Source organism: Poecilia latipinna, unplaced genomic scaffold, assembly GCF_001443285.1.
Source record: "Poecilia latipinna isolate Pla-1442-1.1 unplaced genomic scaffold, P_latipinna-1.0 Scaffold2011, whole genome shotgun sequence".
NCBI lineage: Eukaryota > Metazoa > Chordata > Actinopteri > Cyprinodontiformes > Poeciliidae > Poecilia > Poecilia latipinna.
Window position 1 is genome coordinate 1 of NW_015114627.1, and position 16,372 is coordinate 16,372.

The 16,372-nt window shown below is 37.6% G+C and overlaps 2 protein-coding genes across 2 annotated transcripts; one reads left to right on the forward strand and one right to left on the reverse strand.

Annotated features, from left to right (window-relative positions):
• Nucleotides 1–682: 682 nt before the first annotated feature.
• LOC106935737 (protein FAM3A-like) lies at nt 683–5,682 on the reverse strand. The gene is made up of 9 exons (XM_015016373.1): nt 5,408–5,682; nt 3,479–3,510; nt 3,295–3,402; nt 2,912–2,935; nt 2,702–2,828; nt 1,577–1,635; nt 1,433–1,483; nt 1,244–1,328; nt 683–850 (listed from the first exon to the last, which is right to left on the reverse strand). The coding sequence occupies exons 2-9, from the start codon at nt 3,489–3,491 to the stop codon at nt 718–720; spliced, it is 600 nt and encodes a 199-aa protein (XP_014871859.1). The 5' UTR covers nt 3,492–3,510; nt 5,408–5,682; the 3' UTR covers nt 683–717.
• Nucleotides 5,683–5,859: 177 nt separating this feature from the next.
• On the forward strand, nt 5,860–11,993 carry idh3g (isocitrate dehydrogenase (NAD(+)) 3 non-catalytic subunit gamma). The gene is made up of 13 exons (XM_015016372.1): nt 5,860–5,973; nt 6,144–6,191; nt 6,470–6,481; nt 8,522–8,619; nt 8,705–8,820; nt 8,944–9,004; nt 9,095–9,227; nt 10,152–10,285; nt 10,376–10,478; nt 10,569–10,715; nt 10,838–10,932; nt 11,012–11,072; nt 11,699–11,993. The coding sequence occupies exons 1-13, from the start codon at nt 5,893–5,895 to the stop codon at nt 11,798–11,800; spliced, it is 1,191 nt and encodes a 396-aa protein (XP_014871858.1). The 5' UTR covers nt 5,860–5,892; the 3' UTR covers nt 11,801–11,993.
• Nucleotides 11,994–16,372: the final 4,379 nt, after the last annotated feature.

Below are 16,372 nucleotides of genomic sequence, written 5' to 3' on the forward strand. Positions count from 1 at the left end.
AGAAGGAGTTTGGCTACTTCATCAATCAAGTTCAATCAATCAAGTTTTTCTTTGGTCCTGGTTCTGGGGGTGCAGAGCAGACCAGAACCAAAACAAACACGACTGCATGTTCCAACAGGACAATGATCCCAAACACACATCAGAACTGAAAACTTCTAGAACGGCTCCGGCCTGAGTTCTAGTTCAAATTTATAGAGTATGCTTAAAAGCCTGATCTGTGCCAGGAAGACGATGCATCAGAACTATGTTGAAAGCTTGTTCATGGTTATGAAAGCTACATGGGTTTTTTTGCAGCTAGCCAAATGACATTTACCCAAAGATTATACATATAAATAACAGAGAATAATAATTCACAATAATTCAAACTTGTGCACCTATTTTATTTTTAAGATGAATGTTTAATAGCAATTTTAGTGAGAGTGAAGGTATTTTATTCCCACCTAAAATGAGAATAATTAAACTTCTTATTGGTTACTTTATATACATTTTTAATATAACCTCTGCAGTGGAGAAGAAACCAGCCAGAAACAACTAAAAACAAAAGCCTCAATAGACGGTGAATAAAAAAAAAACTCAATTATGCCAACTTAACCAAAATCATTAAAATAATTTGTCCCGTAAAGTAAAGCTATTGGCAAATGTAGTACACAGATGGAGCACAGGAGAATGCTGCAGCAGGTCTTTACCAACATCCTGTGCATCAGACTGAGAGTCGGCTCATACCTGCTCGAAGGGGCTCTTGTTCTCGATGCCCTTGGCTCCAACAAACACCCAGCTGTCTCTAAAGGCCAGCTCCTTCACAGCTGTACTACCGAGCTCCTCAAACAAACGTCTAGACTCATCATTCAGTCTGCCAAGACAAACAAAAAAAAACAAATTGTTAGAGAACTGTGTATGACATGCAAATCGGTACCACAGACTAAATGACACACCATTTAAATCTTTTGATGTTTTACAGCTCGTGCATTGGTGTTTTTCGTTTATTTGCACTGGGAATTCCAAGTATGAGAATCAGCTGAACAAGATTATTACACATGAAGCAGCATCATTTACAATATAAATGCATCATTGTTGGTCACAATTTTGCATTTTGTAATCAACAATGCAAAATTGGCTACTCATCCAGTTCTATCAATTAGAGGTTGAAGCAACATGTTCTACATAAAACTTACATTTTTGGGGGGACAATAAATAAATAAGCAGAGTTCTCATACTAAGCTAATCACACATCCTTGATTCTTACTTTGTAGCAGCATCGTCAAAGGAAGCAACAAACACAAGTGTTCCTTCGTGAAGGGGCCGCAGAAACTTCAACAAGTTGGACACATCTGAAAAGAAACGTTAGATAAAGTGCGAGTTTCACTTCATTCGTCTTGTGTGCCACTAGGACTGGAATACAGATTAAGCAACATTTCCTGCTGGATTTCATTACCTCCTGCCCACATGTCAAAGGTTTTAGTCTCCAATAGTTCACCTGTCACCCCTAAACCAAAGAAACAAAGTGTTAAAACTTTACTGCAATCAATAGTTAAAATAAATATAACAGTTTATCATAAGTTGAAGATGAGTCTCTCACCATTCACCAAAGCTATATTAAGTCCTCTACCAACATTGTTCTTCACACTGCTCACTAACCTAAGAGAGACAGAGACACAAGTCTTTAATATAAATTTACAGTGCGTAGCAGAAGTGTTTCTCTTCCTTGAACTTGTACACATTTTGTCACAATATAATGTGCAAAACAGACACATTTTTCTTAGAAATAGAAGTGATAGAAAATTGTGAGTATATATGCGAGATTGAATCCTCTGAATAAAATTCAGTTCACTGCTTTCAGAAGTCAGCTAATCTACATATCAAGTCTACATGTGTGTAATATAATCTGAATATGAATCCAGCAGTTCTGTGAAGGCCTCAGAGGTTTGTTAGTGAACAAACAGCATCGTGAAAACCAAGGAACACAGCAGACAGGTCAGTCTGGAGCAGTTTAAATCAGAGTTGGGTTGTAAAACACACAATACTGTTCAATCCATCGCCAAAAATACATTAAATACATTAAGTACTGCACAAATGAAAACCTACTTAGGGGTAGTTCAGATAAGGAAGGATGGGGAAGTTATCCAGAGTTCATTCAAGTATGAAGGGAGCTAAATGTTTGGTAATCCTGGATGAAAGTCTGTTAGAGATTTTAAAACAGGCAGCAGGACAACAACTCCAAATATGCAGCCACAGCTACAATGAAACAGTTTGGATCAGGAATGTCCAAACAACAGAAGGGTGATCTTTCTATTTATAACCACATTTTTGAAATTATATCAAACTTTCCTTCCACTGTGTGTGGATCCATCACTTGATATCACAACAAAATACACTAAAGTTAATGTTCTAATGTGGGAAAATATGAAAATGTCCAAGTATCAGGACTTTAGTAGGGCACTGCTAAGGCACATTTCTGCACCTACTTACACTACATTACACACCAACAAGTCAGCAGCGCAAAGGAAAGGCCTAACAAGACAAAAAATAAAGCACCACCAGACTAAGACAATACTTGCATCAAGCTCCCCTGAGATACTTGGGGGCCTTGTTAGGAAAGCAAAGAAGAAGGAAATGAAAAACATAACAGAGAGAAACAGAATGAATAAAAAGGGGGAGGCAGGGGAGATTAAGATGCAAATGAGGAGAAGAGAAGTTATCTCACATCTTGTCCTCCAAGCAGATTTTGGGGCCAATGACGTTTGCAGCTCCAGACACCAGACGGAAAGCTAAATGCTTTGGAGGACAGGGTGCTGAAAGTCCACATTTGTACCTCCGAGGATGCGGTTCAGCTGAGATAGATTATATATGAGTCAACAATAGTTAAATCACAAACTAACAGAGCATCGGTGCATACTTTGTCTGTTATACTTACACTGGGTTGGCTCCTCTCTTGTGCCTGGAAATATAAACAAGTTTTCTGATTAAATTAAATAGTATCAAAAATAAAACACTTGATTTGATTTTGCTATGCAGTAACCCTGATTCTTCAGGTACATCTAATGTTCATCAGAGAAGCCGATTAATCTTTTTTTTTCTTTGTTACTAATAGGTTTATCTTTAGTGACTGAAATTTCAGTCATTGAAGATAAAACCCATTATGATGCTTTCAGCTTGGCTTTTCTGTTTAATCAGAAACACAAAACCACAAGAAACTTAAATCTTGAGATCTAACATAAAAACATCTATAAAAATCTAAAAGTTTCCTTTGATATTTCTGCTTAAACCCACAAAATAAGTGAAGATGACTCATTTTACCAGTGAAGATGTTTCGCACAGATAAACTGCCGTCTCCTCCAAATAATGCGCTTGCGAGCAGCCAGGTGAAGCCCGCCAGGAGCAGGACCACCACGCCTCGCAGGGGGGCTGTTAACAGAATCACGACATACAAGTTCAGGCAAAAGACACTTCAGACAAAACTCTCTGAAGACTTACGACTCACCTGTGAGTCTCATGATTCACCGTCTCATAGACCTGTAGACAGGGCAAACAAGAGGTTAGAGTCAGGTACGTTGAGGGAATTTAATATATGTAATAGGGTTCAATTTTAACCATAGTGTAAATCAAAATTGGTTTCTTCAAATTCATTTTTTTAGTCTAAAAAGTTATTTTCTCCTGACTTTTATTACTATATCAGTTGATGCTACAGTTGACAGTTGGTAGTTACTATGGTAGTTACCATGGCAATGCTGTTACTGGTTGGCAACCAGTAGTAGTGAACAGTAATTATATGCTGGGTTTCATGTGTATTTTGTCATGTTCTGTATATGGTTTTAACTGTTCTCATAGTTAAAAGGTTGTGTATTTCAGCTGTGTTTAATTTTATAACTTAACTGTTCTGTCAACTGTTCTGTCGTATCTGTACAATTGTTGAAATCTGCTTTTCTTCCAGCTGCAAAACATTTGAGGGCTCCTTCCAAAATATTGTTCATAAGAAAATAAGGGAATGTCACAGTTTCTTCTTTTCAAAGTCTTCTTTGCTGGATTTGCTCCTCTGCTGATGGCCCTTGTCATCCATTTCAACAGGTCTTCAAATGTTTATGTATACTCTTAATGCATTTTCTACAACGCATGGCTAATTTTAATTTTCCCAATCACTACACTTACAAAAAGAGGTCTTAAAAATAATTTCTATTCTTCATACTCCAGGAAAAAGCTTTACTTGCATTAAAGCAATCAAAACCTCCTTAAAACTGCTGAGCAACTTTTTACAAGTTCTCACTGGTATTTTTGATCATTTCTCTTGTGTGATGTCCTTCCAGTTTTTGAAGTTGAGATTACATAGATTCTACAAGGGTATGAATAATTTTGACTGTAACTGTAGTGTTTTAAAGTATTTTATCAGATGATCAAGAGAAAAATGGTCAGGTTTTTTTTAGCATTGCTTGAGATATTACAAATTCACATAAATCTGCAATGTATGTCAAGAGGAAAGAATGTGGGCCCTTAAAAATTCAGCATTGTCTTACTCTTACAAATGTACGCACACACCCTAGTCAATGTTTGTCTGAATGTCTATGAATGACTCCTTTGTTTGATTTACTTGTTTGATTAACAATCATATTCAAATTTTATTTATATTTCAGCAGCACTTTATGCCATGTATAGTATTTGAATCAGGTGTGGCGAAGCAGAGACAACAAAAACATGAAGGACGGTGGGCCTTGAGGACTGAAAAGTGGTTTTAAATCATGTCCTACTGGTCTCAAGCAAGTCCGGATGTTTGAAAGCAGTTAGATTTCTCAATCTATGAAGTAGTTTGTAAACTTTCTAAGAACAAGAGACCTCCGTAAAGAATTTTTCAAATTCCCTCATGCTGAGTTTTAATCCAAGGTCAGATTAATGATGCTGTTGAAAGAACAGAAAGGTCCCTTGAAGTCAAAATTCCTAGATGAAAAGTTTGAGCTCTTTAAGAGTCACTGACTTCACCTTCAAAGAAATCTGTTCTTTTTACATATGAATAAATTAATTAAGCAAAATATATAAACCCCCACCCTCACAGATGGTGTCAATGAATATGGTGTAAAAGAATGCTTACACCATAAATTAAATTTTTAGTGTGTAATAAGTCTAAATTATGATTTTAACCTTTTAAACTGAATGAAATAAACTGACTTTTCAGTTATCTTCTCATTTCTTTACATGCAACTTTCTGAAGGCATTAGAGAATGTATTTCTGTGAAATGGTTAAGATTTCTTTTGGAGTGTAGGTATATAGCTGCTGAAATTATAATAGTCTGCCATAAGTAAACATATGTTGATATGTTTATATATCAACATATATATATAATCTAGACAAACAGAAACGAACGCGTAAGTCATATACCTGGTTTCTCGTATTCATAGCTTAAATTAAAATAGGAAATCTTACCTACTTTATCTAGTCCTAAGGTGAGCGAGCGTTGATTTAAGCTCGTCACCTTTGATGGGACGCAGCCGCACAAATTAATCAGTCACTACCCTTTGCACCGGACTTTCAGTGTTTTCTACGCAGTTTATTCATTGAGACGGCTTAACAGGCATATTCTAGACTAAAGAAACCGAAATCCAAAATCCCAGTGTGCGTTTTATGATGAGCGTTGTCGGCAAAACGAGGAAAAACTGACTATTTTCATCCTGTTCACTTCCGGATGTGCCCAAATCCAGTCGGTACGCATTGAGCATGCGCAAAACTGCTCACGTGGGCATTACATTATCTCTATTTTTTTTTTTAGCTTTGTATTTATTTTCAAGCTGTCTTTAAAAAATGTTAAATACATATATTTTTTTATTTTATTAAAAAAAAAATAAGAGCGAATATAAAAAACATAGGAGACACTTGCACTCGCACGCGACGGCTGCTTCCTCATAATCAAGATGGCTGCTCACAGTGCTGTGCTTTCTGTCTCTAGGATTATAAATCCTCTCTGGGGTCGACACTTGGGAAATACAGTTAAAGTAAGACGAAACAAGCTTGATTTGTTGTATCATTCTGTAATTTTATCCTTAGACTGAAGTCACTGTTTATATTTTTCTACTAGACACAAGGTCAAATAATATAACATCAGTGCCACCCTGTGAGTATTTTTGGGGTTCACTCAAAAATCTCATATTGTTCAACTTTTCAGGTATTTGGAACAACTTTAACAAGTCACCGGACTAAAACACTTCATGTTGTGAGTATCTGAGACTGTCCTGGCAGAAACAGAATTAAATCTTAGTTGTTGTTTTTTTTTTTTTTTACTCGACTCAATACAAAATGCCTAAATCAACACTACTGCTCTCTGATTTCTGTCGATAAACCATACTGCATTTTCACTTTCTATGAGATCATGGGAGTGTCAGAAAATGTCCTGTGTTCATTTATCACATTTTTGGTTTTTAATAAGTTCTTGTATGTCACAATCAAACTGATGATTATTCTCCCTTCCTTATCTTTCTTCTTTATCAACAGAGCGACAACATCGTAAGTAGCTGACTTTTGATTTAGCCTGCTTTGGGTTAAAATGCATGACTGGACTTATTGTTTGTTGGAAGGAATGCATCAATTTATCAGTCTGAGACTGGGATCATCTGATTTTTCTAGCCAGTCATGCTGAACAATCACAAAGGCATTTTACTCATTTACATTAAATGCATTAAATTTAAACCGTCCATCATTTTGTTTATAAACACATCTACTAGGTGCTTGCATGTTGGTTCAATTACTTAAGTTTGCTAAAAGTCATAAAATGTTGGCCACATACTTTTCTGCATAAATCTGGGTAATCTTTTTATTCCTTAATTTTTAGTCGGATTCTAAATTTTTACCTGTATAAAATAAGTTTCATAACTTTGTTTTATTGCATGTGTGGCAGGGGGGAGCTTAGATCTCAAACCTTTTGTGTAAAACCTGATTGGTGTCTTTCCATTCTTCATGCAACTGTACTGTATATTTAAGAACATTTGCAATACATGGAAGATTGATCAGTTTGTATCACATGAAGTGTTCAAGTAATTCAGTAAATGTGCACTTATATTCAAAATAATTCATAACTATTCTAATAGTTATTCCAGTTGTGCCAGATTGATATTAAAATACTTTACACCAACGTTAACAGTTAAAAAAAACACTGTTTTTTTTTCCTTTGTACCTGTTGGGTATTTTAACCTGTACATATAAACAACCAAAGAGGGAGAGTCTCAGTGGTGCCTCAGGACAACTCCAACTTGTCCCCCTGCAGCAGCCTAGTTTCATTGAAAGCAGGGTGGGGGTCAGTCATAAAACAAAAACTTAAAGATAAGGGGTAGAGGGGTTTCTCTGAACTAGCTGAAACCGGTTTCTCCAACAACGGGATGGTCCACCTGACCTTGTTTCCAGCTTAGAGTAGAGACACAAATTTATTCATGAGATAACTATTTGCAAAATTCTGACAGTGCCTTAATTGCAAACAATTGGTACCTTTATGGTGTTTTAGTTCACTGTTGCATGACAGCTGACTTTCTTGTCAGGATTGTTTGAAGTTCTCAATTCACAATAGTGAGCAGTAGTAAATGGATCTTTTTGAGCTAGATAAGATACCTTTTATATATTTCATAAATTTTTCACAAGTTTTTATAAAACTTGTGGCTATTTATGTTGCAAATGAAACATCTCTTTTGTGGTTATGTGTGACCAACATGACAAAACTATCTAAAGACAATTTGCAGAATAAAATCTAGACCACAATTTCTCAGTGCAAAAATATAGCCCTCAGAGAAACACTTTACAACCACAAACTTTAAACTACTAATAAAAATATGTAAGGATTAACTTGAATGTATTCAGCCTGAGTCATTAGTTTTGGAACCGCTTTTTAAAAAAATCTTTTATTAAAATGCTTTATAGCTCAAACTAAGGCAGATTTGAGGAACGATTGAGAACCTATGAATAGCAACTTTTTTTTCTTTCCACAGATTTTCAGTTGGATTTGGGTCTAGACTTTGATTGGGCCATGTGCTTTGATCTAAACCATTTCATTATAGTTCAACCAGCAAACAGTTAATTACAGCAATCTAGTTGACTAGAAATGAAGGTATGGTTCCTTTTTCCTGAGTCAGTATACTCTTAGAGGTACAATGGAATGTTTAGATCAAAATATATTTACCTTAAAATGTCCTAGTCAAAGTCCAGACCTAAATCCAATTGAGAATGTAATTTTACACTTGAAAGTTGAAAGCATATCCTGTCCAATAGAATCAACATTTAACACTCAACACTCAACATTCAACCAATGTCAGACTACTTAGCCCAGCACAAAAACTGTATTTTAAATTAAAAGTTAAATTATAGCACTTTGGAAATGATTTAACAATTTAAACATGTTTGGCATTTGTAAATGCTTGCTTCATTTTTTTATTGATTAGTGTACTACTAAAGTGCACAGCCTTTCAACTCCTTTGTAGCCTATTAATTCAAGTTAGCAAAACAGCAGGACTCCTGTTGTGTTAAAATAGTTAATACGGGGTTTCATGGTGGTATTTGCAGCCGCCTCCTGCAAAGTACGGAGGTCGACACACCGTGACGCTGATACCCGGGGATGGAATCGGTCCAGAGCTTCTGAGTCACGTTAGAGAGGTTTTCAGGTTAGTTCCCTCAGAGCTAAATCCTGATTAGACTCGACTATAAAAAGATGACGACCCCCTTCATCACTGGTAATCACGCCTGTAGGTTCAGCTGTGTGCCTGTGGACTTTGAGGTGGTGCATGTCAACTCAGCGCTGGAGGCCGAGGACGATATCGATAACGCCATTACCGCCATCCGCCGAAATGGAGTTGCTCTTAAGGGTAAGCTAAGCTTTTAGCCCCATTCAGACCGTAAAAATGTGAGGGGAGGAGGGGCAACATGTTATTCATCATAACTCCACATTACTGCAGTCTAACTTCAGAATTACCCAACCCTCCTGTTAGGTAACATAGAGACCAAACATACCATGCCGCCATCTGTGAAATCCAGAAATAATCTCCTACGGTAGGTTTGGATAAAATATTGAGCTCCCTTGATAAATGCCCTGTTTTGTCAGATGGTTCACCTTTCTAACTCATTTTTCTCCTTCAACAGCACAAGCTTGGATCTGTATGCCAACGTGATGCACTGCCAGTCCCTCCCTGGAGTCCAAACTCGGCACAAGAACATCGACATCATGATCATTAGGGAGAACACAGAAGGGGAATACAGCAGTCTGGAGCACGAGGTCAGACTGGGAGAAATAAATCAGTGCTCCGCTGCTGTTGCTTTGTTGGACTTCTACTTTTCCTCCCACTGTTTTATAATTTCTTTTTTTTTTTTTTTTTTTACTTAAATGCTGCCATTTATATAAGCTTGAAAATACAGAAACGGCTTGCTCAAACTCAGCTGCTGACATGAATCAATACTGACTTCATTAAACTGCCTAAACTGGTGCAGCTGTCTCAGTAAGCAGTAGATTAGGTTTGTTAGTCAGATCTAATTTAGGTGTGATGAGAAGATGAACCCACTATTACCTCACATGTAATCATGAAAATCTATTTTCAGTGACAGTAATATGTTGAACAGAAGAGTGTTGGATTTTTACTTGGAGAATCTACTGTGAGTTCAATTATTCTTGATTTCTCTCTTCTCAATTTTTTTTTCATGTTTTTTTTTTTTATTTATTTAATTTGTTGTTTCAGCCAGATCAAGTTTAAGGTTCAGTCAGTTCAACCCCCCACTGTGAACAACGCTGGTGCACGACTCCCTATGAGCAGGAATAAATATCCACTTGAATTAGTATCAGAGTTCAGAATATAGAAGGATGGAGAGCTGAAAGGTTCATGTTGTCAGTCTGGTCGATTTGACTGGTGTAATAAATGAGTTCTATCATTAAAGACCTTTGACATGTTTTGAAGGTTTAAAAAGAGGCGGAGCGTTTGCTATGACACAAGTTTGTTGAAACATCAACATAGGAAAGTCGCTGTGCTTGTGGTGATTTGAACCTTAGACTTTACCCAGAAATCTTCAGCATATGGGCACATTATAGAGTCATGACTGCCTTATTAATTTCCTCAGATCACCATCTTGTTTTTAAGGTGTCATTTGAAAACATTATTAGAACTGTACTGGCTATTTAAGACATAATTTATCTGTTTTTTTGTCTTAGAGTGTGTCGGGGGTAGTGGAGTGTCTGAAGATCATCACTAGGACCAATTCCCTCCGGATTGCCGAGTATGCGTTTCAACTGGCTCGGGAGAAGGGTCGCCGCAGGGTCACTGCAGTGCATAAAGCCAATATCATGTGAGTGACTTCGACTCCAAATAGTCCAACCCTTCGTTATTTTTTTTAATTTTATTTTTGGAATATCCATCGGTTTGTTCGTCACCACAGGAAGCTTGGAGACGGCTTGTTTCTGCAGTGCTGCAGGGAAGTGGCCTCTGGATACCCTGACATCACTTTCGACAGCATGATCGTGGATAACACCACCATGCAGGTGGAAATCTTAATGAGTCTGGATTTAGTGTGGCAGTTTTCAAAAATATATATATTTTTTTTCTTACTGTGATTTCTTCTGCATTTCCAGCTTGTGTCCAAACCCCAACAGTTTGACGTGATGGTGATGCCTAATCTGTATGGGAACGTTGTCAGCAACGTGTGCGCCGGCCTGGTGGGAGGGCCTGGCCTTGTGCCTGGTGCTAATTATGGTCGGGCCTACGCCGTGTTTGAAACGGTAAGTGACTGTAAATTAGCAGCATAGTTAAGTCTGTCACTTTAAAAATATGTAAATGTGTGATTTAAAAAAAATATATATTTAAGAGGTTAATTTCTTTCTCTCTATGTTGTGGATCTCAGGCTACAAGGAACACAGGGAAAAGTGTTGCAGGGAAAAACATTGCTAACCCCACTGCTATGCTGCTGGCCAGTTGCATGATGCTGGACCACCTCAAGTACGTTCTACTCGTATAGATAAAAGATATAGCATTGCCAGTACATAAAGCTAATAACACTTTCTGCTTTTTTGTCTAGGCTTTACGACTATGCCAACTTGATAAGGAATGCAGTACTCACCACAATGAATGAAACTAGGGTGAGTCCACTAAAGCTGAGCATGCTGTCAAGCTGGTGTAGAATTTGCATCTTTTGTTATGAAAATAAGTTTTATACTGTATAATTTCTCAGTCCTGGAGATAGAAGTGACAGTACAAAGTACAATTTTGTTTGCACGGCACCTTTCACAGATAAAAATCTCAAAGTTCTTCACAAAACACATAATCAAATTAACTCAAAAGCCTGTCTGTACAAATGGGCTTTTCAAAATGATCAATGGAATCGATACAATATAAAAACAATGGTAGAAAATTCCACATTCAGGGAGCAGCAGCTTGAAACTACCGATCCCCACGGGTTTCAAATGGAGCATGTGGAGCCAACCAAAGCCTCTGATCAGCGGCTTAAACATGTCGTATACATACTGGGGGGCCTGATCATGCAGAGCCCTAAAAGTTAAAACAAAAATTTTAAACTGGAATCTAAAACAAACTGGTAACCAGTGAAGAGCAGCAAAGACATGAGTTATACGAGCTCCCTTTGCAGAACAGTTCAAATCCTCAATTAAAAAAAGCCTAAAATTATTTAAAATCTCCAAGAATCATATATGTTTTTGTTTTAATGGGATTGTGGCTGTTTGTTTACGTCGTGCTCTTGTGGTTGCAGTTGCACACAGCGGATCTGGGGGGTCAGGGCACCACATCCGAGGTGGTCCAATCCGTCATGAGGGTCATCCAGAGCAAAGGACAGCTCACTGCAGACATCTAATGGGTCTCTGTCGACGCTGCTTCAGCAGTGTGGAATCATGGGTATGGAGCCGAGCAGCCTGTACAATATGAAAAACAGGACTTACAAGCATTTCTGTTCAAATCCCTTAACAGTTAAAAAAAAAAAAAAAAAATCACGAGTAAAGAAAATACAGTATCACTCCTGTCGGATAATAAAAACTACTGTATTTTTTTTTTTTTCCCCCCTGGAAGTTTTGTGTTGATGTTTATCAGTGCATCATCGTTTTGGGGCCCCCTTTTTTTTTTTTTTTTTTTTTTTACTGTTGCACAACAACTACATATTGGAGGCAGTAATAACGTCTGTATCATTTGGCTGCCTTGTCTTCTCTCTGCTTTCTTATACGAGTTATTTATTTTTCATGCTAAAGTTACACAGCATCTTTCTGGAATCAACTTAAATGCTAAGTGATCATGTAAAGTCTGCAATCTGTGATTTAAAAAAAAAAAAAAAAAAAAAAACCTGGTTCAGCTATATGTGATATCCGAACAGACCAGACTAGATCAAGTAACTGCTGTGGCTGAACTTTTTTCGCTGATATTTTCCACAATATTTGACAAAATCAATTAGATCAGAGTTTAACCAGACAAATGTTTTTAAGGCAGAGGGTCACGGTTACTGTATAATGTGCTATCAATAAAGAAATGTGTCTCCAATGCGTCTTTTGTAAAGAGGTTTGAATATAAAGCATTATTCAAAGCAGGTTGAAGTACAGTGCCTCACTGCAATATATCCTCAATATGTTCACATTTTTGTCAATTACCAAAAAGAATGTAAAATGTATTTTATGAGACTTTAGGAGAAAAATTACACAAAATAGAACATGGTAGTGATGTGGGATGGAAAATGAGGAATTGCTTTGAATTTCTTTGTTTGCAACCCCTTAAAAAATGCTGCTGCGTTTGTGTGAATTCAGACTCATCTACCGTACTACATGTAAACAAAGTGCGTGTGTGCTTTAATCTCAGCATCACTCCAACTGCTCTGCGAATGTCTCAGATGTAAGAGAACATTAGTAAACGTTTAGTATCTGAAGACATTTCCCTAAAGAAGGACCTTCATCTGCACATGCAATGAAAAAAATGACTTGGAGAATTGATGCCACATTTACTTGATTATTTGTTAATGTTACAAAAACAACTTGCATGTTTCTTCTTCCACTTTTTTTTTTTTACTGTGCCCTTTTTTGTTGATGAATCACATTAAAGTGCAGAAAAAATTAAAAAGTATATTTATTTTTGCAGTGCACTTTAATTTTGGATGACCAATCAATGGATGTTTATCGGAAACATAATGTGGATGCAGCTCTGCAACAAGATTCTTTGCAAAACAGAAAAGAGCCTTGCTATTAATTTTTACCCAAGTTACACCATTAAACACCTTATTTTTTATAAGATTTATCATGTTGCTTCAAACTTTGGTCTTTTCTCCAGATGATATTTCTCCTAAGCTCACTGATCCTTCTGCTTGTTTTAAAATTTCATGCATCATTACCATCTGACCTGCAGTGTTGGACGATAGTCTGCTGATTTACATTTCATCACTAGGTGGCAACAAGTGGCAACTTTCTGCAGCTGCTGTGGTGTGAAGGACTCAGTTGCATAAGTTTAACAGTTAAGAACAAAACACTAAATGGAGGCTGTTTTATTAATTTTGCCGCATTTTTGTTTAAATTAATCGTTGACAGTTAATTTGTTCCTAAAATCGAGCTTTCACTTATTTTTCCTCTAGTTTACACATAGAAAAAGATTACATCTTCCAACACCTTCTGCTAAAATTATCCACTTTTTTTCTGTTTTTAGTTATAACTCCTAATAAGCGCAGTGGTTTTTGTTGGATCCGGAGCTATGACCACACAGACAGTGAGATAAATTGCCAAGCAAATAGTCGTGATAGTGGCGCATTGATCAGGACTGACGTCTTGGTGACGCTCTGCACAAATAATCGCGGTCCACCTCTTTCCGTGATAAGACCGTCGGTCATGAGGTCACATCTGAATGCAATGATGCTGAACGATTTATCATCGTCCGACCGGTTTTGTGTGGGAAAGTTGCAAACTTCTCCCTTTGTTTGAACATTTGCATACGGTACAGAGTACTCCTTAGAGATTAGGCCTTTTCTTCTGCAGATTGTCTGTGGGGATCAGCAACACAATTAGGTCCTGCAGTGTGTGGAAGAAGTGTGGAGGAAATAGCTGCAGGTGAGCACTTCGGTGTTTGCCAGTTGTCTGTCTGTAATGGTTTGACTGCCCGTTCATTCATGTCAATTATTTACTCTGCGGAGACAGCCGACTGGCTCTGAGATGGTTCCACTCTATTTCACTTACAGTCAACCTGTTTTATTATACTTTCTGCATTTGCTCTTCTGCTCCAAAGCAGCTTTTTTCAATCAGTGTAATCCTCTCAGGTTGTTTACCTCAGCATAGTTCACATCACTTCCCATCACTGCTGAAAGATAGACCTCCTCCACTCTGGTTTCCCCCCCTCTGAGCCGCCGCTGCTGCTGCTGTGTCCCCTCTGAGCCGCAGCTGGAGCCGAACCCCGAGGCAGATGGACATGGGTTTAGAGAAAGAAAGAGATGTTGCAACAAACCACCGGTCATTTGACCTTCATGGGTTGCCGTTCAATAGTTGCACAAAGACTTTGTTTAAACTTTCACTACGGTTTGTGCTGCAAAGGCTGCTTTTAAAAGATGAACAACTTTTTTCTTTTTCTTTTTTTCCCCCCAGGGTTTGAGCATTTTCAGCCAGTCCGAAATGTTTCTGTTCACAATAAATTGTACTTTGTACAAAATTTAGCTAGGTCTTTTGGTATGTCTTTTGTTTTTATTTTCTTTTATTTTCTAATTCAAGAAAAAGATTGTGCTCCAACAGGCAGTACTATTGATATCAAAAACTGTCGAGGGTTTTATGCCGAGTCAACATAAACGATAAACTGTTCGAGACAGAACATTTCAGTGAGATTTTATGGGATAAACCAACACAAATTAAATCGTAATTGAATTTGACATGTTTTTTTTTCAGATGTTTACAAAAAGAAATTCGCTAAGCTTACCATACAGTTTTCCATTCAGAGCTCTCTTTTCTCAAATACGCTCAACTAAAATCCACTGCAGCCAGATGCATTTAGAAGTCACCGAATTACAATTTGACACGTTGAAACATGTGATGTTGAATAAAAGTTATGTCGCTTTAATTTCAACCATATTTCTAACTTTTTTTTTCTAACTTTCTCATTAGTTTAAATGACTACATTTTAATTGTATCCAACTTCAATCAAAGATTTAGCACTGAGCCTCAGCAGTTTAAAATAGCTTTTTTTCTTTCTTTTTTTCCCCCTAAAAGGAGTGTACACTCAAAAGCTATTATACCAATGTGATCCAAGATCTAATGCACATAATTTCCTTTGGAAAGTATATAAGATGTATCGCTCTCCCGATAATCAGTGCTGTTTGAGATGCAGGGGATTTTCATCCATCAGCTTGCCTTTGATCAGCCATCGTGAAGAACAGCTGTAACCAGTCAGCAGCTTTGTTTTCCTCGCTCCTTCAGTCCTTCCTCTGAAACACTACGCCTTCGCCACATTAAGTTACGCCAGCAGTCAGGTATTTCTTCTTGCGTGTGCCATCCCGAGTGGCTATATTGGGCTGCGAGCGCGACTCATGCCCGTCTGTTCACAGTAGCTGCCAGCGTTTCCCTCGACAGTGGCGGCTCTAACCAGAGACACACGGGAAAGGGGTTTCTGGTGGTTTGCGGTGACATTTGCAAAGGGGGGAAATCGATGCGGAGAGGAAACCGAAAAATCATGACGCAAACAAGAGTGAAGGAAGCGTATTTGCTGTGAAAAGTGTGTTGTTTACCATATTTTATCCGGCGGTTTCACAATGATTTACAAAAGTATTTACGCAGCCCTTTAACTTTTCCACATGTTGCAACTTTACAATCACAAACGCAAATGGATTTCATTGAGATTTTATTTGGTGAAGCACGATTGCACACATGCAGACTGTTCGGCGACTTCTGAACAATTGGTTTTTATTTAGACGTATTGGAGTAAAGTGGGATGAACAGGAAAGCACACCAAACTATTCAGATTGTATTCTTTTTCTTTTCTTTTTTTTGTAAAACCATTTCGAGCCATATATAATTTTATTTGAAGGTGAGTGATAGTGTCATGACAAAATGTGGAAAAACCTCAAGGCATGCGAATGTTCTTTTTTTCTTTTCTTTGTGCATTAGTATGTACATTTTTACTGGGGCAAGCATAAACTCTCATGGGTCTCCAGCAAACCTTTGTGTCAAGGCCTGCATCCAACCCTGCATTTTAAGCTGTTATTTTGATTCCAGGGGCATTAATAGCATTGTTGCGAGTTCATTTGTGTCTGTAAAACAGCTCATCTGCTCCAGGTTACGTTGCTTCACTCATCTCTTATTTTTAGACCCGCAAACAATCATGACGAAGCTGCGTTGCCACACATATCGGTCAACAAGGAGCTTCAACCTTCGACTTTGGCATCAGTCAGTGTTTAACAGGGATCTCCTCTCTTTGTGCTCGT

Excerpts from the sequence above, each read along its gene's own strand:
- LOC106935737 (XM_015016373.1), bottom strand. Across the intron at positions 2,936-3,294 it reads TGTGCGAAACATCTTCACTG|GCACAAGAGAGGAGCCAACC; the intron begins GTAAAATGAGTC and ends TTATATTTCCAG. Across the intron at positions 1,636-2,701 it reads ATCTGCTTGGAGGACAAGAT|GTTAGTGAGCAGTGTGAAGA; the intron begins GTGAGATAACTT and ends TGTCTCTCTTAG.
- idh3g (XM_015016372.1), top strand. The coding sequence starts at position 5,893 with ATGGCTGCTCACAGTGCTGTGCTTTCTGTCTCTAGGATTATAAATCCT. Across the intron at positions 10,286-10,375 it reads GTGCATAAAGCCAATATCAT|GAAGCTTGGAGACGGCTTGT; the intron begins GTGAGTGACTTC and ends TCGTCACCACAG. Across the intron at positions 10,716-10,837 it reads CCTACGCCGTGTTTGAAACG|GCTACAAGGAACACAGGGAA; the intron begins GTAAGTGACTGT and ends TGTGGATCTCAG.